The sequence below is a fragment of the Trichosurus vulpecula genome, chromosome 7 (assembly GCF_011100635.1).
Source record: "Trichosurus vulpecula isolate mTriVul1 chromosome 7, mTriVul1.pri, whole genome shotgun sequence".
Classification (NCBI taxonomy): Eukaryota; Metazoa; Chordata; class Mammalia; order Diprotodontia; family Phalangeridae; genus Trichosurus; species Trichosurus vulpecula.
The window spans coordinates 187,983,116-188,008,684 of NC_050579.1; the positions used below are offsets into that span (position 1 = coordinate 187,983,116).

General features: G+C 37.3%; 1 protein-coding gene across 6 annotated transcripts in view; it reads left to right on the forward strand.

Annotated features, from left to right (window-relative positions):
- The first annotated feature begins 342 nt into the window (after positions 1–342).
- The window catches only part of LOC118856131 (synaptotagmin binding cytoplasmic RNA interacting protein), a 34,051-nt gene continuing 8,824 nt past the window's right edge, over positions 343–25,569 (forward strand). For 5 of the 6 annotated variants that reach the window (XM_036766237.1, XM_036766238.1, XM_036766239.1 and 2 more), the window contains exons 1-10: positions 813–1,311; positions 2,779–2,938; positions 3,555–3,673; positions 3,828–3,935; positions 6,756–6,869; positions 6,992–7,168; positions 14,464–14,599; positions 15,463–15,668; positions 18,213–18,362; positions 18,741–18,862. In XM_036766237.1, the coding sequence (XP_036622132.1) occupies positions 2,791–2,938; positions 3,555–3,673; positions 3,828–3,935; positions 6,756–6,869; positions 6,992–7,168; positions 14,464–14,599; positions 15,463–15,668; positions 18,213–18,362; positions 18,741–18,862 (1,280 nt within the window). In that variant the 5' untranslated portion in view covers positions 813–1,311; positions 2,779–2,790. Of the gene's footprint in view, positions 416–812; positions 1,312–2,778; positions 2,939–3,554; positions 3,674–3,827; positions 3,936–6,755; positions 6,870–6,991; positions 7,169–14,463; positions 14,600–15,462; positions 15,669–18,212; positions 18,363–18,740; positions 18,863–25,569 lie in introns of those variants that run through there. The other variant, XM_036766236.1, reaches the window with a different exon arrangement.

Genomic DNA, 25,569 nt, shown 5'->3' on the forward strand with positions numbered 1-25,569 from the left:
TGCACGAGTCCGCATCCAGGACGACCTTCCCAGACGATCCCCCAGCCCCAGAAAGCAAAGGCAAGCCTCTTGCGCGGCCACCCCAGAACCGGCAGGGTTGGGCGCGCGTGGGCACCCCCGTGGCTACTCCAGTCTCTCGCGGAGAATGTGTGTGTTGGTGCGCGTCCTGATCGGCACCTCAGAGCACGGGGCAGTTCTGTCCCAAATCAGGCTCCCGCGGTCCCTGCCCCGCCGCGTGTCTCCCATTCTAGACGCCTCCCTCGCTTGTCCCCTCCCCCCCGCAGTCCCATTGTCTCCCTCGACTCGCCCCGCCCCGGGGGACACGTGCGCCGGCAGCTTCCCGATAGAGCCGAGGGAGAGCGAACGGGCGGCGGCGGCGGCAGCGCTGGCGGTTGGGGCTCCGCGCTCACGGCCGGTGGGTGTTCTAGGGGAAGGACAGCATTCCGAGGGTGACCCCCGCCCTCTCCCTCCTCCCGCTGCTCCCAGACTGCGAGGAGGGGGGAGGGTACTTGAGTCGGAGACTAGTGGCGGTGGCATGTGTACTGGAGTGGGGGTGGGGTAGGTAGATGTCTGTCTCCTGACAAAGGAGAACGAGTGGGACACGCCGACCCGGCCCGCCCCGCCCCGCCTAGCCAGGAGGGTTGTGGATGGGGGGAAGAGGAGGAGGAGACGGGAGGGGAAGGGGCGGGCCTTTCATTCACTGTCTGCCCCCTTCGTGGCCGTTCGAGCGGAAGGGCGGGGTCTTGAGCACCGCCCACCTAGTGGAGGGAGGGGGCGCAGAGGAAGGTGGCTGGGTGCGGGGCGGAGCTCGCGGGCGCGCGACCCGGCGTAGTCGTCGCCGTCTCACGTCAGCGCGGGAGAGAAAGAGAGGGGCAGAAACCCTCTCGGGGAGAAAGAGCTAGTCGGGGACAGGGAGGAAAGAAGGAGAAAGGGAGAGCTGGTTTCGTGGAGTCTGAGAGCTCGGGCGGTAGTATTGATTGGGAAGGGTAGAGAACTCTCGACCGGGGGGAAAAAGGTAGAGGAAGGTGCTAGGAGTGGTGGGGAAGGGGGGGGGGAGGAGGAAGGCAGGGGTTGTGTGTGAGAGGGGAAAGCGGACGCGCGAGGGAGGGGGGGGGTCACGCGGAGGCGCGCGCGCACCGGGAGCGCGCTCGGAGGCGAGTGGAACTGGATCGGGTTTGCTGCCAGCGGCGTGAGCTTCGGCCGCCATTTTACAACAGCTCCACTCGCGCCGGACACAGGGAGCAGCGAGCACGCGATTCCCGCAACCCGATCCCCTCGGACAGGATTTACCCGCGGCAGCCCAACGGGGAGGTAACGACCACGGGACTCTGCCGGGTTGGGAGGGGGAGCATTGGGCTCCAAGGCGCGGCGACATTGTCGGGGGGGGGGGAGGGAAGGAAGGAGAGGGCGGCGCGGGGAGGGAGAAACCGGCTTTTCTGGAAAATGGATTCCAAAGGGGAGAGGAGCACGTTGGTTGCTGGTACTGCCTGGGACTAGGCCTCGGCCCCTGGTGCCGCCTCCGCTTCTTTTCCGCGCCCATGTGCTACCGCCGCTCAGGCTTTGTCTGCAGCGCCGGAGGGAGGAGGCGCCTGCCTCGGTGCTAGCGAGTGCCCCGTGCCGACTGCGGGCGGCGGCGGTCCCCGAGTTGGTTGCTGTCGTGGCTGGTGCTGTGGGTCTGGTTCTTGCGGGGGGGAGGGGGCGCTGGTCCCCGCAGGCAGGCGCCGGGCTGGAGGCGGTTCGGGATAGGAGAGTAGGTCCGCGGGGCAGGCGGGAGAGCAGGGCCGCTCGGGGAATTCCCTCACGCCGGCTCCCGCTCCGACGACTCTTCCTCGTTGCGGGAGGGGTTTGCCCCAGAGCTGCAGAGTCATTGCACCGGTCGAGGGGGTGGGGGAGTTGTATAACGTGCTATGGGTCACGTATTTGTGGGGCCGGAGCCTTGCGAGGTGGAGAACGGGACGGGGGATAGTGCCGCCGCCGCCCCGGGGAGAGCCATGTGTCACGGCGGAGATGGTGGTGCTTGGTGGAGGGGGGAGGGGAAGGCGTGGGGAGGAGAGGGAGAGGCCGTGGCCTGGAGTCGTCTCTTGCCGCCCTGGGAGGTAAGGGGGGGCGGCAAGGTTGTTGCTCCGTTGGGGGCTATCTCCGTTGTTAGGGGTGATGTTGGAGTGTGGTGTGGCCTTTGCCACTGTGGCCTTGGGCCTCGGTGTGGAGACGTTGGAGGAAGTTGTAGGACATTTGAAGGCGCGGAGCACGTGTTTCTAATGGGCTCCTGGCGGCCGTGGTGGTAGAGCCTCTCCGCTCTGGCTGAGGAGCTAGGGGGATGGGGTACGGGCCTGGGGAGTTGGGGGGGCAGTTATCTGAGCGCTTTGTTCCTTTTGCTTGTTATGGATTCAAAAGCGGCAGGCGGGAAAAAGTGTGCAGTTTGGAGCTTTACTCTAGAGGTTGAATACTTATCTCTCGGCTTCTTTATCTTTTGCCACTAATCCACAAACCTTTTACTGAGCGACAGAGCAGCGCAGCTGCAGGTGGCATGCTTATGTTTGTAAAATAACTCTTTTCTAGTTAATTTGTTCCGTGAGTTCAGGGGTGGTGCTCCGAGGAAAACACTGATTGTATTTTTCTGCCCTATAACTTAAGTCAGTTGTCAGGCACTAGTGTCTTTGACGGTAGGTGCTGTCTGGCTATTGTAATAAGTGATAGAGGAGAGACTGGGACTCCAATATTGTCATCTATGTCCTTTTTGAAGAATGTAGGTTAATTTTGCCTATTGCATTTGAACAGATCTCTGGAAACATGGCTACTGAACATGTTAATGGGAATGGTACTGAAGAGCCCATGGATACTTCTTCTGCAGTTACCCATTCTGAGCATTTCCAGACATTGCTTGATGCTGGTTTACCACAGAAAGTTGCTGAAAAACTAGATGAAATTTACGTTGCAGGTAAGACACAACTTGCAAAACCATATTATGAAATTTGTCTATTGGACTTATGGAATTAAACTAAAAGAGCAACTTTTTGTGGTTTCCAATTAGTATGGGGACTGCAGTTTGATTTTGTGATAATTTTTCTATTTTTGAACTAGAAATTAGGCCTGAGGCTAAATGCTTAAAGAATGGAGGGGAGGGGATAGACCAGGTAGGCAGGCTGGCCTAGGGGTCCAGTTGAGCATGTATGAAACAATAGCAACCACTGTTAATGGTGGGAGCAGGTGATGTTTTTGGTGGTGTTTTCCACTAGGGTTCTTGCTAGGTAATTTTGAGTAGCTTTAGATTTGCTTAATGTATTTTTCTCTGGTGATGGTATTTGTTTTTCATGTAGCAATTGGAATTGAGTTGTTTCACTTGGAATATCTCTTGCATGGATTGATTTTTAGTTTTTTTAAGGCAGGAGCAATACTGTAGCAATATTGGATTGAGATTAGACTTTGTTATTTTACTGAGAGATTGTTGCTGGATAAAACTTTTATTAAAATAATTGAAATTTCTTCTTAAAATATCCTGGGAAAATTTACATTATCAGGTAATTGCTAATTAGTGAACATTTTTTCTTCCCTAGGTTTAGTTGCACACAGTGATCTAGATGAAAGAGCTATTGAAGCTTTAAAAGAATTTAATGAAGACGGTGCATTGGCAGTACTTCAACAGTTTAAAGACAGTGATCTCTCACATGTTCAGGTAATATTCACTAATTTATACTACTGCTGACTTGTGACTGCTTGATAAAACGTATGTTTAAATTCTCTTGTGGAATTTTTATATTGAAGCAGAGGAATGTAACAGTTGCTATTAAACTTGACAGGAAGATTTAAAAATTTTTTTTTTTTTGCAGAACAAAAGTGCCTTTTTATGTGGAGTCATGAAGACATATAGGCAGAGAGAAAAACAGGGGACCAAAGTGGCCGATTCTAGCAAAGGACCAGATGAGGCAAAAATTAAGGTATGTGCCTTTAAATTTTTTTCCCTTGAAAATGAGTCAGGGAAGCTGATTTGAGATTTGTGAACTTTTTCTGTAAATGACTTAGAGTATGGTTTGAGAAAACTTCCTTAGGCTTTCTGTGTATGGAATGTTTAATTTGAATGTCAAGAACAAATTTGTAAGAAACATTAATGAAACATGCTTTTTTATACTCTAATGCTTGGGTTGTAAATCATCATATACCTATTTCCATCCCATCTTTTTTGTTGTACTCTTGTTAAATATTTGAAAATTACTCTACTTGATAGGAATCTGTAATTTACAGTTAATTTCTAGAGTACAATTGAGATTTATCCAGTTGGTTATTTTATACCAAATGAGGGAGGGAAAACAGGATTAACCCCATAGACTGTAGGAAAATACATTGCTGAATAGCATAAGTTCTCTCCTTGCTGCTCTGATGTCTCATTTTAAGCGTTTAGAATTTCCCCCCCCACATAGCTTCTTGCCAAAGTAGTGTTTCATAAAGATAATTGGAACCACATATTCTTGCTGCCCCCAGGTCCATCCACTTTAGTTATAAAGTGATCCATTATGTTGGAACTCAAGAACAGATTTTAAATCTGTTACATCGAACACATTAATGATTACTGATAGGAGCTGAGAATGGGAGGGCGAAAGGAATTAGGGCATGGAAGTAATAGGAGAGATTAGATGTAGACTTGAGGGGAATGGATGAAGGATATTGTTGGGCATGGGAGAGGAGTTGATAGCCAGATACCAAAGGAGATTTCTGAAACGGAGTCACATTATAGGAGTCGTTGAAGTTTACTGAGTTAAAATACATATGTAGTAAATCTATTTTTAGAAAAGTCCTAATATGCTTTTGTATTGATGTGTTTATAAATTATCAAACTATGACTTTCAACTGGATCACTTAATGCAATTAAAGCTATAAAAATTATTTTCTCTTTAAATTTTACAGGAAATTGTGACATAACTAAACCTATATTTTCTAATCAATTGCATAGGGTCATAGCAGAACTTTTTCTTTTAAGTTTCATGCAAAATTACAGTGTATGATTTTCTTTGTGTTTCCTCCTTAAAAAAAGGAATGTGTGAGGTATTATAGAGTCCATTGAACTCTATAGGAAAAGGAAATGGAGAATATGTTTTGACATAGGATGTGATTAGAGTTAGAGCTCTTTCCCTTGTATCTTTTTTGAAATCACCAATAAATAATAGTTTGATCCATAGAAGTTGATGTAAATAAAGTTTTAATATGTACTGATCAGTCTTTCCTGGAGGAGGGAAATAAAAGCATCTTTGAATTTCTTGATTTCAGTGATAGTTTTCAATTTATCAGATTTTGAGACCCTGTTTCAGTATTATACATTTTAGGCAAGGCTGAACTTTGGATACAAGGAGGAACATGCACACAAAATAATTTGCCCTTTTTATGCATCTCATTTAAAGTTCCATGTTACTTTAAAAGTTCTACTCAATATATAACTTAGATAATTGCAGTTGTTTGAGCAGCTTTTACTGTTTTTGATCAAGAGAAATAATACCAAAAACAACCCTCAGTATAAAGAGTAAAGCTAAAGATAATCAATGTATATAAACCTTTTATTTTCTTGAGTTATTTAAACTTTGAAAAATCTAATCATGAACTAGGTATATTAGAACAAGTGTTTTTTTTTTAATTAAATCTTAAGAATAAAGATTGAGTGTTTCTGTGTATTAAATTCCCCTAAAATCATTAGATAGTATGAGCTTATTTTAAATTGACGAAAAGATGAGTTTTTCATGTCTTCTCTGGATAATGTTTGCCTGTTACTTAGAGCAGCATTCTAGTATTTTAACATTTTTAGGATGGGAAAATTGATAAATTTTATGTAAATTTAACAGTTTACACTTGTCATAAGGAATACCTAAAATATATTTCAAGTGTACTTTCCAGAATACTATTTAGACCTGGTAGATAAAAGTGTTCAAAGTTGTTAGAAGTACTATTAAAAAAAAAAAGTGAATTTATGTTAACCCAAGCTTTTCTGTGCAGTGTATTTCAGTGCTCTAAAACTTGGATGAATGATGTGTTTCTAAATTGTTTGAAAAGTATTGAGATTGCATCTTATGAAAATAGGGGAACTGCCGGTATGGTAGGGATATCACCAGTAGTCATAATAGTTATTGTTTGGTACCATGAAGGTTAAAGGGGACCGAGAGGTAAATTAATCTATCTCTTGCTTCTAGCAGGATGAAACTGATCCTAAACAGGTGGATGCTAGTATATTTTTGGACTTAATTCTAGGCAAAAAACAAACAAACAAAACACCCAGAATCAAAGACATCTAAGATGTTCTAACTTTTTAATTCAGTATCTTATCTAAGCAATTTGCTTGATTTGCTAATTGAAGTAAATAGAATTAATAGATAAAACCACCTGTTGTAATTTTGAGAGGTTCCAGAGTTTTAGTATAAGGTGTATAGTTTGGTGTGGTGGAAAGAATGTGGGTTCTGGAGTCAGGTTTGAATCTTGCTTGGGCTACTTAATGCCTTTTTGGCAAATCAGTTAATCTCTTCTGTTTCCTCATCTGCAAAATGATGAGTTGGATGGACTAGATAGATGATCCTTGAAGATCTTTTATAGCTTTAAATATGTGATCTTATGAAATAAAGATCAGGTAATTAGGAAAAACTTTATCATGCTGCTTATAGTGATAGGAATCTAGGATTAATATTACCATGTGAAAACAAAATTTAAGTAAATTCAACATTAAAAAAAATTAGGTGTGGTTCTTTGGGCCAAAAAGTATTAATTGAGTTGAATTTTTGAAGGCACTCTTGGAAAGGACAAGCTACACACTTGATGTGACCACTGGACAGAGGAAATATGGAGGACCTCCTCCAGATTCAGTATATTCAGGACAACAGCCTTCTGTTGGCACAGAGGTAAGGAGAAACATTTTGTATTTTAAGAGCCGTAGAATTGATATTCATAAAGCATGTTCATGAATCTTTTAAAAAAATTTTTTTCATGTTCATGAATCTTAACTGCATATATATGTTTATAGATATTTGTGGGAAAGATTCCAAGGGATCTATTTGAAGATGAACTTGTTCCATTATTTGAAAAAGCTGGACCTATTTGGGATCTGCGCTTAATGATGGATCCCCTGACCGGTCTAAATAGAGGATATGCTTTTGTAACTTTCTGTACAAAAGAAGCAGCTCAGGAGGCTGTTAAACTGGTAAGTTTTTTCCTACTATTCAAGGAGATATTTATCTTAAATTTTGATTTTTAAAATACTTTTTAGCAAATTATGAGCTAAATCATAGTTCATGAAATTAGAGCTCTATTTCAGTATCTTTTTGTACTTGTTCTGTTTTCATAGACTGTGGTATATACTAAAGTACTAGAATTTGGAATCACAGGGCCTGGATTCTAATTTTGGTTCTACCTTGTAATCTTGAGGAAGTTTTCAAACTTGCTAAAACTCAGTTTTCTCATAAAATAAAAGGGGTTTGATTAGATGATCTGTCTGAGATCCTTTGAACCTCTGAAAAGCAGTGATTATAGCATTTCTTATCTCTGTATTTGGATGGGAGATATAAAATAATAAAATTTCAGAGAGCCTGCATTTGACAACATTTCACTAACAATTTTTAAATTTGGAGCTTTGTAAAGGCTGAAAAATCAATTAAGAAATATCTTCATTAGATGTGGTTCTGACAAGTTCTGTGCCATGGACCCTCACATGATCTGCCTCTTATCAAATGACTTCTGCTGCTGATGTGATCTTGTTAAAAAATATTTAACCTAATAACCAGTGGCAAATTAATTAAAACACTAGATGATTTAGGCTAGGTAAACATGCATAAAAAGGGTGGTTTTTGTTCCATTAGGTAGATTATTTTCATCTTTGGTAACAATTATGATGGTTGTTAATAGGACTTGGTTGTGACCAATAACCATAGAAAATTATCTTTGGCTTTAATTGTGTTATTTGCTCTCAGTTTTGGGAGTTATTTGAAGTACACTTTAAAGCATAAACTGATTTCTCATTGCCATCATATTTTTCTACCTTATGGTTAGAGTATCCACTAATTTTAATATTTACCCAGCAAAATGTAATATAAAAGGTAAATTTGCCTTCCCTCCTTCACATTCAAAGACAAATATAAAGTAATTTTGGATTCTCTGTTGGGCCACCGTTTTCTATTTATGTGTAAGTGTTGAATATTTGAAAATTTTGTGACTATCATAAAATTAAGATAGTTGAGGTACACCACATTTCTAAGGAATATCTTTATAGAAAGGATTTAACACTGTGTGGTCCCTTTTTCTCTTTTTCAAAGGATGTATTTGCACGTTTTTCTATTCCTCCTTTGATGTCCCCTTCCCAAGTCATCATACTTCCAACTTCTGAGGCAATGGATGTAGCTCTCTAGTGAGCCTTTCAGTGGCACTCTTGATCTGTCTTTTGCTTTCTGTTTGGTAGTTCAGATAAAATCTTAGATTATTAGAGTTGAAAGAAACCCTGGAGACCATCTCACAGAATCACCCTTAATTAACAGATGAATTGATACTTCTTGCCTTTGTAGCACTAAAAGCTTGAGCTTACTGTTAAAAAATTTGGTAATCCATATTAGATTGCTAATGATTTTGTTACATAAAATTGTTCGAGAGTTTATCTAGAGAGAAAATATCAAATTTTATTGACGTTTTTAGTATGTAAAATGTCTGATTACTTAGCTGTGAATAATTTTATTTCTAGTCTAAAATATTTTGGAGATCAGATTAGTCATGCAAACTGATATTTTTGGCAGGGTGTTATACACTTTGATACCAGAGTGTCCTGACTATAGTTACAGAAGATTTTCAGAAACAATAAAACTGGCATCATGATTGTGCATTCCACTACAGATAACGTTCTGAAATGGTCTGTCTTTAGGTAATTTGTTAAAGTCTCTTAAACATTTATCATAGTATGTCAGTACATAAGTAGATGTGATTGTGTGAACTTTGCAGACAGCAACTCATTTATAGCTTAGAGAGTTGCCTTTAGATTCAGAGGTTATGTGATTTGCCTATAGTTTATACAGCTAGTAAGTATCAGAAATAGGATTTTGAACCCAGGTTTTCCTGACTACGAATCCAGCACTATCTCCCATGCCTTTTGATGTAATTAGTTTTAAATGTACTTATTAGATCTTTCCTATTTTGTTGAAGATGTTCCTTTGGTCAATCTTGAAGACGTAGCCTGGAAAGTATTTTTAAAATCATACCTCCTGTTCATTTTACTTCTTGTATTTATGCCTTGTCTGTAAGATTACTTCACAACCCTCAAAACTTGAAGCAGTAGTGGTAACAGTAGCATCTTGCCTTGGAAAGAGATCCTTACTTCTGCTGGGTGGTTAGCACTATAGCATAAATGACCATGGGTAGCAATATGTGCTTAGATCGATTTAGAATCACTTTTACTTCTGCTGCTTGGAATACATCCCTGGAGAGCATGTTGCAGCTGTTTGATCAGGACCATGGTGAGAGGAGGAATCAGTCTGGCAGAAAGTCTACTTTCGCTGCATTAGTTGGAGGAAGGGGGCAGGCAAGACTCATGGGGAAGGAAAAGTGTGCTAATCAGGATATGGTAGACCAATACTTAAAAAGTCCATTTTGTTTATCGGTCTTCTGTCACTGTGGCCTGAGTATTTAGATTTTTTGTTTTGTCTCCTTTTGTCTCCTAGGCAACTTTATTTGAGAAACAACTTCACGATTCTTTTTTTTTCTCCTTAAGACTAAAACCATGGGTAGTTTTGTCATTAATACAGGTTGGATTTGAGGGTTTGATTTTAGGTACATTCAATCCTACATATTTGCTAGGAGACTTACTACTTTGCTTGGTTATTTATATAGTAGTTATCTTGTGATGGGGAAAGTTAAGAAAATAGATTATTTTATGTATCTATAAATTTCTGTGTTTTCAAGTTTTTAGGAAAATTATCTTCAAGAAATGTAATGGTTGATTTACATATTGGTGTATGTAATAAGCCCTTTCTATTTATATATAGTGATACAAGTATAGAGAGAATTTTTATTACTAGCAGATGTTATTTAGCAGATGTCTTGTTAAGACCTGGAGAAAATTAAAGTGTTATGATAAAGAAGGGTAACTGTTGGATGCTCTTTAAGATTTGGGTGTTTGTTTTTTAACATAGGCAGTCACTCAAGTGACTTATTTTCTGGTAGTAGCATTTCAATATACAGGGCATTCTGCTAGGAGTTACAGAGAATCAAGTGGGCCCTTGCCCTCATGGAGAATACAGTCCACTTAGACAAGTTGTAAACATGAAAGCTTGATAATAGTTTAGTGCAGCAGTGTAAGAGGTATCATCAGGCAGTACTCATTTAACTGTGAAAATAAGACAAATGCTGTACGAGCTCATAGAGAAATTATTCTGGTCACCCTGGATATAACTCTCCTGAGAGAATATTTTATTAAGTAGGCATTGAAGAGAGGAAAAAGTCTTACACAAACAACTTGTGGGCCAAGAATGATATGGTTTAAATCCTACAATGTTTTCAATGAGGACATCCTTAAGGCCTGGCCAACATCCAACATCATAAGCTGTATTTAACATAAAATTCCATAATAAAGAGTCATTTCTATGGATATTATTGATATGTAACTTGACCTATAAAGTTGAATAGCTTATACCATTCTATGAGTTTGTATTTACTGAGTGCCTTATACATGGAAAGGCAAAGTCCAGAACATGAAGAAGTAAAAGACTCGACTTGCTTCTTACCCACATGGAATTTTATCTAGTTGTAATTATAGTTCATTTATACAGCTTGTTAATGTTAAAAAAACACTGCTTCACAATATATGAAATTGGTAGACTCTGGGAAGTTAAATGACTTGACTGGTTATGTAGCCAATAAGGGTCTGAAGTGAGGTTGGAACCCAGACCTCCTGATGACAGCTTCTTAACATATTTCCTTCCTAGTTAAAGAGAAAAGATTGCCTACACAGGAAAAAGTAACCATTAGTGGAAGAAATTATGCCTAGTGAATGACTATAGAATCACAAGAATTGAAAGAGAGTCCTCAGAGGCCATCTAGTTCAAATACATCACTTTACAGATGAATAAATTGAGGTCCAATGAAGTCCAATTAAGTTGAACACTTAAGCATGGTCACAGAATTGACAGGCATAATTTGAATCCAGATTCTCTGACATAAGAACCAATGAATTTTTCTATGTGCTACCATGTCAAGATAGAGCTGGAGGAATATCAGAGGCTCCTAGTCAAACCCTCTTTTAACCTAATTAGTAGGTATTAGGTAGTATTAGGTCACAGTAGACCTAAAAATTCTTGTAGACCATTTGGAACATACGTGATTACCAGGAACTTTCCCTAATTGTATTCCTTCCATCACTGTTGCTAATTGGTCACATATATTTTTTGCAACAGCTACAACATACACTATGAATTCTGAACAGAATTATCACATTAAGCTATGATGATCAGAGGCCATTTCATTTTAGCAGTGTGATTTTTAACCTGGTAATTATTTTGGAGAACCTTGAATTTCAAACTGAAGAGTTCGAACATTGGATAATATGGAGTTGTGAAAAATATCTTACGAGGCATAAATGTCATGAGAATATGTATTTTTATGAAGTGTATTTTGACTGATGTATCCAGGAGGTAATTGAGTGGGAAGAAACTGTAGGCCAATAATTGCATTTAGGAGACATTACAAAAGAAAGGGTCCAGAAGAGGATGGTGACAGTGGTTCTGAAAAGGGACAATGTTCGAAGATGATACTAGAGAATATGCTGAAGTTGATATAATGGATATGAGGAATGAAGAAGCAAAAAGGAACATTACTTTGAGGCTAGGTGACATTTGGGGGAACAGCTATAAGACAGCTTAGCTATAGTAGCAGTTATGCCCGAAGTGGGGTTTTGTCCTTTTTTGTCCTTGTTTCCGTTTTGGGGGGAATGGAGAGGTACAGGTTAAGGCCTTGGAGGTGGCAGCCTTATCAGTTTTGTGCTTTGAGGGGTACTTTTTACATACTTAGCTAATAATAAATATTCAAGCTACAATGATCTTTCCAGGCTCTGCAGCAGATCCTTAACTGTCATTTCCAATTTTAGCAATTTTTCAGTTTTGCATCAGTTTATTCTACATAGGTAGGCAGAGGATGGGTTCTGAACCAGTTATTAATATTGTTCTTGTTGCTTTATGCTACACTCAGGCTAATTCACTAACTTTTATGGCTCTTATATTTGGAATAGCCTCACCCTGTTGATTATAGATAAAGGATGGATAAAATCTGTTTTCTATAGTAGACAGGACAATAAGCTTCAACAACTGGACTTTTTCCTTTTGTTGGGTTTGTATATTTTGAGTATTCTACCTAGAAATTTGTGTGACTTTGGTACTTATATGTCTTGTCTACATTAGAGTGTAAACTTTGCAGTTTGTGGATTATCCATAGTTTTTGGGTATTTATGTTCATTTTGCTAGAAGAATGAGAAAGTAAATGGATTAGCACTATGCATCACTTGCAGATAGAAAATCTGTTGAGATTTTTCTTTAAGTCTAAAAGCTTAGATGACTTAATTATGACTTTATTGATATGAAGCCCTAATATGTCCTGAATAATGCTCCCTCTACAATATTTTCATAGCATAGCCTTATTGATCCCACATGGATTTAATCATAATCTTTTTGATAATGGTGTCAAGATCACTAAATGAGAGTCAGGAGATACCAAATTTGTTTTGGCCTTGGACTTTGTGACTTTGGGCAAGTCTCTTTTGGCAACAGTTTTCCCACTGTGAAATGAGAAGTTTGGAATAAGTGACTATCCTGTCAGCTCTAGAATTTTATGAGTCTATGACTTAAATACTATTTATATAGAATTTTACTATCTTTGCTTTATTTGCCATGAAATCATAGAGCCAATAGGGAACTTAAGTCACATCACATTCTTCAGCAATATGCAAGTCAAGTACATAAAGAAAACCCTAGAAACTTCTTGTTAATGCACTTGGCTTCTCAAAGGTATTTTGAGAACACAGATCTTACATGACTACATATAAAAAATAGACTTGGGGACACACAGTCAACTATACCAAGTTAGGGCAAGTTGCTGTTTTAAGCATTGCATAGGTCATGAATTTATGCTTAAAAATTAAAAATGGATATAAAATCTGAGCAAAAGAAGCCTATAAATGTGAAGTAGTACAAAATTTTTATTAGCATCAGAGTTTTTATTAGCATTACATCAATAAGCTGCTTTAATGAGTTTGAACATAGAAAGACCTGTTGGTCTTCAGTTTCTGTAGCCTTACCTGAACACAGGTAATAGTATTTTGGGAAGAGCTTTCTGTAGAGAGAAACCTTTAGTTTAGACCTTTAGTTTGTAGGTGTTAATGATACAGCATAGAATACCGAAATTAGTGACCTTTAAGGGGCCATCTAGGTGATATGATAGAGCACCAGATCTGGAGTCAGGAAGACTCATTTTTCTGAGTTCAGATCTGGCCTCAGGAACTTGCTAGCTGTGGAACCCTAGACAAGTCCCTTAATCCTACTTACCTCAGTTTCCTTATCTGTAAAATGAGCTGGGGAAGGAAATGGCAAACCACTTTAATTTCTTTGCCAAGAAAACCGCAAAATGGGGTCATGAAGAGTCTGACACAACTGAAATAGCTTGACAACAACAGTGACCTTTAGTCTATCTTTTCTTGTCTGTAGACTATGGAGCTTGAACTGCGTATCTTGAGTTGCCTCAGTGAGATTGAGCATTATATTATAGCTGCTTTTCCCTTTTTTTCTGTTACTCTTTTACCCACTGCCTTTGTAAAATTGAGGAAAGTATGACATTCTGTTTGAGGAAAGAATGGCATTCTGTTAGATGGCGGGAAATACATTTATATTAGACATGACATTTTGAAGTACAGGGAGAAGGGGGTTTAGAACTAGTTTGCTGCATCTTTTTTTGGGTACAGGTTGAGAGAAGTAATTCCTCTCATCCTACTTTTCTCTGTTATCCCCCCCCCACTTCCCTGTGGGAAGGAACCTTGCTGAATAAACTGGCTATATTGCATGATAAAAGATCTAGTGGCAGGAGTTGTTGGGGAGCACATAAGGAGGTAGGGGTTGCCAAATCCACTTTTATACATTAAAATGGACTGTTACAGGCAAATTTTGTACGTAATTTATTAGTTTAACAAGACAATTACACTGCTTACCGTAACTAATTCAGGTAACTTGTGAATTGCTTTGTGTATATTCTATAGGTACATAAAAATTTCATAGCTATTTTAATATAAGCTTGAGGCCAGAGTCCTATTTGTATGCATAGGGTATCTTGCTTTATTTGCGTATTTTAATTGATGAGACTGTTACATAGATAAAAAAATCTAGTAAATTTTACAAAATTTGTGATAAAGATTTAGTGTTAGATAAATGGTCTAAAGATGAGTAACTCTTGAGTTAATGTAAAAAATTTATTTGCTTCCAGTATAATAATCATGAAATTCGCTCTGGAAAACACATTGGAGTTTGCATCTCCGTTGCAAATAATAGACTTTTTGTTGGATCTATTCCCAAGAGTAAAACAAAGGAGCAGATTCTTGAAGAATTTAGCAAAGTAACAGGTAAGTTGAACATAGAGAATGAGCCTGTTGTATTATTGGAAGTTGCTTTTTCGAGTGGGGATAAATTCTGTTTTTAGGCATTTGAGTGATTTTGTAAAAAATGCTACACTTGTTCTGTGTGCTCAGTTCTGTTTTCTATTAAGTATCAGTATTATTTAAAATAAAGAGTCCAACTGTAGAACCTCAGAGATTGTGGGGTCACCAAAAAATAATTCCTTTAAATACAAAATTGCTAGATGTAGTCTGTATTAGAATTTTTGTCACATCAGAGTAACTTAAATTTGTATATTGTACATTGTATATTATCTTTGGAGAAACACAGTTTCAAAGAAACAGCTGACAAGTCCATCTAATTCAAATAGCTTGTTAATAAGTTGAAATATGTGGCAAATTCTATTATAACAAACTCCCAGTTAAGCAGCCCTAAATTTACTTTGAAATAAGCCTATCTTTGGCTTGGGCTAGGAAAATAATTTCTTTTGTCTGTTTTTAATATTTTAATTGTGGTATTTCCATTTGGATTTGTCTTGTATTGCCATTGTCAAGACAATTGTGTAAACAGTAATCCTATTTGAACTCAACAACATGCCTATTAAAGATACTATTGCATTTCAGTTTGTTTTTCTTTATGATTTGTGTTTTGGGGAGAATTCTTAATTTGTTTAGGTAAATTCACTGGAAATATGCCCCAGCATTCCTATTCATTTTTGAAAATCAATGTAAGACTGGACTAAATCAAGTTACCAATTTTTTTTTTTGGTTTGGATATTTAATTACATCTTAGGTTAAAAAAAAAGAACCTTTTAGTTTTTTTTTTATTTTATTTGTTCAGTTTGTTAAACAGGGTGGTTGTTTAATTTCAGAGGGCCTTACAGATGTCATTTTGTACCACCAACCGGATGATAAGAAAAAGAACAGAGGTTTTTGTTTCCTTGAGTATGAAGATCACAAAACTGCTGCTCAGGCCAGGCGTAGGTTAATGAGTGGCAAAGTGAAAGTCTGGGGAAATGTGGGTACAGTCGAATGGGCTGACCCTATAGAAGATCCAGATCCTGAAGTCATGGCAAAGGTAATGATTGAGAAAATAATGACTATGTTCAGTAATGTTGTAAAGTACAATAAAAATCTCATTTTTAAAGAAATTTTGTTCAAATGGGAAGCTTGTCTTAGGAAAAGAAACGACATAATGATTCGAACAATTCAAATAGAATTTGGAGGACCTGTGGTGGCAGCTAGATGGTACATTGGATAGAACACTGGACCATGGGATAAGGAAAAACAGTATTCCACCTTAGATACTTGTTCTCTGGCATAGTCAAGTCACCCTCTATCTCAGTTTCCTCATCTGTAAAAAGAGACTGATAATAGCACCTACTTTCCAGGGTTATTGGGAGGATAAGGTGAGATATTTGTAAACCATTTTTGCAAACCTTAAGTGCTATCAAGGCTGTCTGTTATTATTTTACACATTCACATTTATCAAAGGATGAAAGAAAATTGGAATCTTTTCTTGATAAAATTCTTTGTGTAAAAGACCATTTTTTTGAGGGGAGGGGTTGGCCTGTGAAAGCCTGGGGAAGATTTTTTGTTCACTGAAAGGTACTGACTGCGTTTATGTTTTTGCCAAGTCAGCTCACACAAGTATAAAGTATACACAAAGTATTATATAATTAATTGTAGACCTTAAAATTTCTTTAAAAATTTGTTTAATTACTTTCCTAAAATTGGACTTCTATGTTGTAGGAAGTGATTACTAAGAAAAAGTTGTACTGATTATAGTTATATGTACTGGTAATGGGACCATAAAATATAATATACATAGAAGGTTTGAAGCCTTTTTGATATACATTTAGCCCATATGGTAGAGAATCTTGCAGTGTGAAATTGTGCTAGCAGCAGGAGCGGCTGAATCTTGGCATGTGTGTGATGATGGCACCAAACTCAATTGTTTGTTAGACTAAAGTCCCATGCCTAAAAATAGTGAGTGCTTGTTCTGGCCCCAGCTGAGCTGTGGCAGTTGAACAAGATTTAGCTATTATTAGTTATACTGCTTCAGAAATCAGTTGAGAGTTGCTATAAGAGCAAACATCTCTCAAGAGTCAACATTAATGCTAGTAGTACAATTTTTAGGTTGGTCACCTGAGAAATTTCCTTCATTAATAGTGTGGTGGACTTAGGTATAGTCCACCCTTGACCTCAGTTCTGATGAATCAGAGGCATGTTGCTAGCAATGTGGTAGCATCTATCTGATAGCCCTGTTTTGGGGTAGAATTATGAATCTTAAAATTATTTTCCATTTATAATATAGATAAATTATATTGGTTATCACTAGAGCTGATAGAGAATTCAGGGATCATCTAGTTTAATCCCTTCATTTTACAGGCCCAGGAAGGTTGTGAATTTTGCCTTAAGTTCACACCCATAGTTCCATGGACTGGATCTATTCCTAGGTTCTGACTTGAGAGAACCAGTGCTTTTCTCATTATCCCCTTGCTGTTTCCCAGGCTTAGTTATTTTCATTGTGTTGGTAGTAAGTTAAAGAAGATAAAGACTAGGAGATATTTTAATTGTTTCAATACTAAAGGGCTTGTTCAACTAAGCAGAATTTTTCCATGGAAAACTCTTATGTTGTGAATAGTTCCCATTAATCAGCATGCTCATACTTTTAGCCTTAACTTTAATGATGATATCAATCTTGAAGTCACCATCTCATAAGTTCATTGTGACCTCTCATTGAAGATACTAAAAAGTTGTAATGGTATTCTTTATAGCAGTATCATTTCCCAATTATGCTTTACCTCCAAATAAGAATACTTTATTGACAGTATAGTAAAAGCAATTGAACATGTCTGACAGTTTATATACACCTCATTACGCACCTATACTCCATCACCTCTCTACTAAAGGGAAAGGTGATATCCTTCATTGTCAGAATGTTGCAGGCATAATCAGCTGGCACATTGGTAAAATTTGGGAAGTCTTTCATTGGTGTTTTCCTTTTAAATTATCGTGTATAAATTGTTCTGATTCTTTTCTCTCTGTATCTGACTGTACAAGTCATCTCAAGTTTCTTTGTGCACAAAGAGACTGGGGAACTTTAGAAAACTATTATGTGACTTTAATTTGCCTGGCAAACACTAACAGTTAAACTACCAAAGCAACATGATCCATGAGTGTTATGACCCAATAACATTCCATTGAATTAACATAAAATAATTGCTTAGCTATTCAATGGTCACTCACATTTTCTATCACAAAAATGCTTCTATAAGCATTTTTGTAGTTCTTTTACTATTTGGGGATGTATGCCTAGTGGTGGTATCACCACTGAACTGTATGGTTTAATGAGTTTTATATTATAATGCTATACCAAAAGATCCTAGTATACTTTCTGAGATGAAAGAAAGATGTCAATGCTTTTTCTAGGAAGCTTTTATAATATTAACTTGCACCCCCTATTTTATTGGTTGTTTGAGTAGGAGTGTTAATTTAATTATTCAGAATATACCTTTATTCTCATAGGGAATATGTGATAGAAACATTTTGTACTTTAAAAATTTTGGAAATAAAGCACTTTGAAAATCTCTTTTTTGTTACTTTTTTCTAATTTCAGGTGAAAGTGCTGTTTGTACGCAACCTTGCCAATACTGTAACGGAAGAGATTTTAGAAAAAGCATTTAGTCAGTTTGGGAAACTGGAACGAGTGAAGAAACTAAAGGATTATGCATTCATTCATTTTGATGAGAGAGATGGTGCTGTAAAGGTAATAAACAAGTGGGAATTGATAGTGAATAATTAAATAATCTTGAGTAATTACACAATGACATTTAAAATTATGAATTACCTAATCAATATTTGAGACCTTAGAGATTGTTGATGAAACTAAGAACTAGAAATGTGAAATAGTTTGGCTAAGAATATTAGACTAGAACTGGGTCTAGAGGGCCAGTTACTTGATTCTCAATTCAGTAAAGTGAATTAAAAATTCTTTGGCTTTATAAAAAACCAGGTTTACTGATCCCAAGTTAAGATTTCTTGTTTTAGACCATCTCCAAAGGGATACCACTAACCCTAAAGTTCTGTAATAAACGCTGTTGAGTTGAAAATTACTTACCACTGATCCAGTGCCTGGTATTTTTAGGCAATGGAAGAAATGAATGGCAAAGACTTAGAAGGAGAAAATATTGAAATTGTTTTTGCTAAGCCACCAGATCAAAAAAGGAAAGAACGCAAAGCTCAGAGGCAAGCAGCTAAAAATCAAATGTAAGTATAAATATATGTAAATTTTGTTGGGCATGATTGAAAAGTTTTCAGGAAATTTTATTGTTCAAACAAATTTGCATTTTTTATTATATGTTGTATACTTTAAAAATTTCTCTTTCTAACAAAGCTTATATTATCTGAACAGAATTGCATGGCCAACATTCATTTTAAGAATTATTGGGAGTTACTCAAATGATTTCTTTCAAATGAAGACTGTTTTAATTGTAATCACTTTGCAACTTGAATTTATGTAGAATACAAGATTCAATTTCCAGATGTTTGTCTTAGATGTTCCTCACCACTTACCGTATATCAGTAGCATAGGCATCATTTTAACAGAATTATAGAGGGTGAAAGCTTTGAGTGCTATGGAGATTAGGGGCCACCAGAAATCTTTGCTGAAAAGTTGCTTGCTGCTAGGCCATAGCTGTAAGTGTGTGTGTGTGTGTGAGTGAACTTAAGCTTTTTTCTCCAATTAATCAGTAATCATTTATTAAGCATCTGCTATGTGCCAGGCACTGTGCTAAGTGCTAGGGATACAAATAGTCATCAGACAAGTCCTTTCCCTTGAGGAGCTTACAATCTTTAGTTACACTAAAGAGAATTTTTTTCTCCTTGAGGATGGAGATTGTTTCATTCATTGATTAGCCCTTTACAGTTTTTTATTAAATAAGTGAAAATTCTCATAATGAATAATAACTGACATTTATGGTGCTTTTATATTTGCAAAGCACTTTATTTTCTCATTTGATCTAAGAAAAGCTTTAATGCAAGTAAAAAGCTTTATTTTATAGATGAGTAAACTGAAGATTGAATAGTTTAAGTGACTTGGTAATGTTTGATGAAATAATTGTCAAGAGGCAGGATCCCTCTGACTTCAAATCTAGCACATTTTTTGCAATACTACACTCAATTTATTAAATTACATTCATAGCTGTTTGTTTCAGCTATTAAGTATAACATGCATAATCTGTAAGCATATTGCTTTCATCCAGTTATGCCTCTGCAGTTCTGCAAATATTTAATGTCATTTATAGTATATATGGTGCTATACTAGCTCAAATTTTAGGATAAGACTTTTTGTAATATTTAGGAATGTTTAAAATGGGAATAACAATTACATTAAGTAGGGGAAGTAATATATATCCTGTTTTGTACTGTATATAATGTTAGTACTATTGTGTGTGTTAGAAAATAAACTTAAGCAGTTGTCCAACTTAATATATGTAACGTCTTAAAGGACAAGGATTTGGTGTTCAGGCTTTAATATCTTTTACAATTTTTTTTCCAAGCTCAAGTATTTCAGGGGTATACTTGAAGGTCCTTGATATTTGTAGCCAATTAGATTAGGTAAATTATTAGGTAAAAACAATCATACAAATTAGGAATTAGGACCTAAAAATTTTGGATCTGCTCAAAAATAAGAATTTTCATTTAAAAATTCATTATGATTGGTATTTGACTTGGGTACCTAGGTTTGTCAAGTATTCATCCTCATTGTGTACATTAAACCTGCTAAAGAAATTTTAAAGGGAAATTTTTTTGTAAAAATGGATTACTAGCCTCAATTTCATTTACTTGATTTTTGTTTGAGGTAAAGTACATTTGTGTTTCATTTTGTTCAGCAGAAATCTGTTAGGAGGCTGGGTTATGATGAGAAATTAAACATGACTAGAATGTCTACCCAGTAACATAGCTTTTTCAGTTTTTTATTTTCTTGCATGGGAATGATTGTAGAAACTCAAATAGATCACATTTCTTGTAATTGTCCTTTCTTTTATTATGCGTGTTTAGGAAGTTTTTAGTGAGTTATTTAGGATTTTTTAACCAATTTATTACATCACTAACGTATACGAGGTGGACTTGGTTGGCCAAAGTTATGACAGTGTTAATAATTTTGAGTCTCCCATCAGGTTAATGGATGAGACACTCATTTTCTGTCCCATAATCCCTTTAAAATTTCTACTAACAAACTCTGAAAAGTCTTATGACCTGACAAGAACAGAAAAACAAATACTTGGCAGCTGCTGGAAGTTTGGGGAAAGAGGTGTGGGGAAATACAGGGTATATAGTTCATAATCCAAATCACTCAGTAGCTGAAAGGTGGTAATTTAAATTATTCTAATTAAAGTGTTCAAGTTGGAGGAGCACTTAGAGAAATATACATTGATGTAAGTTAAATGATAAGAAAAATGGCGGTTGCCTCGTTGTACAGTCCTGAGAATTAGTAGTTATGATTTTGTATTCATCCTGAAAATGGCTGTAAATGGATTTATAATCCAAATTTAGAAAGCAAGGCAGTGAAAAATGAAAATGTGAAAGATACTGTGTTATTTTTATGTTAAAGTTTTGGGATGACCGATACCCCCTAATGTAGCAGTGGGCTTTAAAGGCAGAACTGGGTTCTAAACCTGGCTGTAATGTTAATTGGTGGTATGACCCTGCGTAAGTCAATCTCTGAACTTTAGTTTCCTAATCTGTAAAATTAGAATGATGTAGGTACTCTGCAGACATTTGAAGTGCTAATATGTGAGATGTGTTATTTGTAGTAATTATTTTGATGTAAGTATTTTTGCTTCTAATTATTAAAAATGTAGACCTGCTTAAGACAATGCTTTTTTTAATTGCCTCATTTTTTGGCCTGACTAGATCTGATAGATCTAGATCTGATATATCTGATCTCTGGTAGAGAAAGGACAGTGCCTAGGCTACTATTTCTGGTAATTACCTTCCTTTCACTCTACATAGTCCTTCTGTCTCCCTGGATCCATGATAAATTTACACGGGATTCTAAGTTATTGGTGTGAGAAGGTGTAAAAGAATGGCAATTATCTTGTAATGATAGCTATGAAATGTTGAATTAAAAATTGTCTCAAAATGAAGAAAATTCTTTGCTGTCAGTCTTTTCTGTCCTATATAGTCTGCCAGTTTAGTTTTCCTAAAACATCACTTTCATGGCACTTCTTTTCTAGAGACTTTTAATTTCATATTCCTTAGCCTTTTATTCAAGACTTTCCACAATCAGATCCCAACTTATATTTTCGATCTTATTTCCTACAACTTGAATAGCTTCTTTTCCAGCCTTCGTTTGAGGCATATTCCTGCTGCTTATAATGCCCTCTTTTCTACCTATTTAAATCTAAGCCATTGTCCCTTCTTCTGACACCTTCTAGGGTCCCTCTCTACCCCAGCAATATCTCACCTTCATCTAGACTCAAATTTCTTACTATACCACACTGCCATTTTGTTGAACTCTTCATATAGGGAAATAGTCTGATATAGTAGAAATTTAAAACTATGCCCTGTTACACATCTAGAAAAGGAGCTTGGTGGGGGTGAGAGAAATGATAGATATGAGTATTCAAAGGACTATGAAAAAGGAAAAGGGATTAGATTTGTTTTCTTAGGCCTCAGAAAGCAAAACCCTGAGAATAGTGAGTAGAGGTTAGAAGGCCAGTTTAAATTCCCTGTAAGGAAAACTTAACATTTTAAGTAGTCAGACATGTTGTAGAGGGGATTTTTATTGAGATGGCCTTTCTTGTCTCTTCAAATTCTGAGATTATAAGATTCTGTGATTCCGTCCAGAAGTAGAATTGCTACCTTGGTAATAAGTTCCCTATAATTAGAAGTTTTCAAGCATAGCACAGAAGCCCACTTGTATATTCTTGCTTAGATATGGGTTGGATAAAGTTACTTAAAAGTTTATTCCAGCTCTAGGATATTCAAACTGGTATGTAACTCATGTCAGTATAATTACTCTCCTAATTGTTTTATACACCTTAATGTAGTTCTTTGAAAAAGAGACAAAATAAAGATCAGTCACTAATCTTTAATGTATATGAACTGGAGTAAATGTATATGTACTATCGAGGAGGCAGTAGTAGCGGCTTTACATTATCGAAATGAATTGGGGAATGGAAATGGGGAAAATAGGGATGTAACTTTTTTAAAAGGCTCATTTAGTGTTTATACAGATGTATATAATTGCACAAGCAGGCAAAATTGTTTTGTTGTAGTAAAATTTCATTATTGGTACATAGTTAAAAATCATTTTACTAGAGAAAAGATTCTCCTAAGGGAAGATAAAAGGCCTGAAGGGTAATGAATTAGCCACTGCGGGGGTGGGGGGAAGCATATTAGTGCACACTTCAGCTTTACTCAGGCAGCACACTATGTTGTCAGAGTTAACAGTAGATTATTTGGGGCCTAATAGAGCACTTACTGCATAAGCTACAAAACTATTCATTAATAGTTTTTTGATGTATTCAGATAATGCATTTCCCTTTTTTTAAACCTCTTTATCATCAACTAACTTCAGTTTCTTTTTCTTTATGTCGTGGTTATAGAATACAGTAGATTCTGGTTGTTTTGTAACTAATAAGAAAAGGCAACAATATAATTACTTGGAAGAGTGGAGAAGTAGGATTCAATAGGTTTTTAATATTCTAATCCTTGTAGCTCTCTCCATATTTAGCCCTACAAACAATTGATTTAAGGGTATAAAGTTCATGAAGTTGATTGCTAAGCAAATAATTGGGAAGACTGTTTCTAGCAGTATTAGAAATTTCTGTGTGTCTTTAATTACTCCTGACAGGGGAATGAGGAAGGAATGAAATTCTTTTGCATATGGTGATGGTTAGATATTTACACACTCCCGCAGATAATTCACTAAAAATTAGTTACTGATTTCCAGTGACTCAGAACCTTGAGAGCTGGGAGAAACCATATATATTTAGTCTAATCATCTTTTGCAGTGGGGAAAGGCGGTGAAGCTCAAAAAGGGTTTGAGTATGATGAGTGGCATACCGTCAGACAAAAAGCCTAAGAAGTGGGTGTTTTTCTTTCTTTTTTTAAATGAATACTTTTCTTTCAGGGAATTCCTTAGGGTTTAAGGAATGCTGCCTTTAAGTAGCAAAGAAATTTAAGTGGTTAGGTTAAGAAGCTTTCAGGGCACACCAAAGCAGTATTAATTGTAGTTTATTTGGTGCTGTTTATTAAGTATTAGATAATGAGGCCATGTAGCATGGTGAGTTGAAAGTCAGTCTCTTGCAGTAGGAAGAAATGAGTAGGAATCCTTCACGTGATTTAGTGATTGTTGTGATCTGGGGCTAGTCACTTATCCTCTCATTGCTCCAGGCAAATTTCTAGGTTTTAAGTTGCAAGACTACTGCTAAAATTTGCAGAGGTAAGACATTTTGAGTAAATCAAAGGCCACAAAAGAAAGATCAAAAAGGAAAAGGAGGAAGAGAGATTTTAAGTGGCTTGCCCATGGTCACACAGATGCAGTAAGGATAGCATAGCTAAAGTTTCAAACCAGGTGCTCTGCTTTTTCCCACTGTATCAGAGAGTCTTAAATTAATACCAGTCCTGTTTAAATATTTCTATTAAATAAGACACACACATGTCCTGATTTTTCATTGTGGCACAATCTAGCCTCATTTCCTCCTTTACTTGGCACTGAATTAGAAGGGTTTTGTTAAATCAGGTAGCAGAGTTCTGTGTTTGTTTTTTTGCAGGGGGGAAGGCAGGGCAATTGGGGTTAAGTGACTTGCCCAAGGTCACACAGCTAGTAAGTGTGTCAGGTGTCTGAGGTCAAATTTGAACTAAGGTCCTCCTGACTTCAGGCCGGTGCTCTACTCACTGCACCACCTAGCTGCCCTCATAAGAGTTCTGTGGTTTTAGTTATAAGGGGTAGCATAATTAGACTAACAGATGACCTGGGTTTAATAAATGGCCATCTTTGCCACCAAGAGCTGTGTAACTTTGGGCAAGTTATTTAAGCAAGAGCTGCAGTTGTCTCATCCGCAAAATAGGCAAAATATCTACAATTGCTTACTTCACTGGGTTTTAAAGAGGATCAGATTAGGCAACTGAGCTTTTATACATTTAAATTGTTGGTACTACTGCAAAGGTTATGGGACCTATTTCACTTATTGCCTGGAAAACAAATAAAGCTTCAGTGACGCTCTGTACTTTGCCTTGTATATGCCTACCGTGAATTCAGTATCTTGGTTTGTTTGGTACATATCTACTGTATATATTGTTTATAGCATGACATTAAATTGCTTCTCACTTTAAAGGTATGTATAGGGACCTTCCCTCTTTCAAGCTTAATGAGAACAGTGTTAGGATTGTGCCATGTATGTTATTTGAAAAGTATCTGATTCCCCCCCCCCCCCCAGTTTTATTAAGGATATACAAAAGAATTTATCAGGTGTTTATATGCCAAACACTGTTAAACAGCACTGTGGATGCAAATAGAAAAGTGAGGCAATGTTTTTTCTCAAAGTGATCTCATTTTAATTTGGAGAAACAATACATAGAGCGCTCATCTGCAGGGTAGAAATACCTGAAAGACCCAAGATTTTAATAAGTCCTGAGTTACCATAAGGCTTGCAGTTGGGTAACTCATTCTTCATCCAAAATGTTTCTACATTGTGGGATGGTAGCTTGTCATAGGTGTGAGCACTAAGTTAAAATTATGCCTTAGTTAAACTTCGTATGGCTTTGGGCAAGTCACCTAACCTCTCTTTCTACATGTTTCAGCTGTAAAATGGGGATGATGATAATAACTACCTAGATGATTAATAAATAGATGGTGACATTAACAGCCAGCTAACCTGATTTTTCTGATTTTGTTTAACTAAAAAAAGTGAACCGAATTTTATGTAGGATTTTAAATCAGTCATTCAACAGGCATTTGTTAA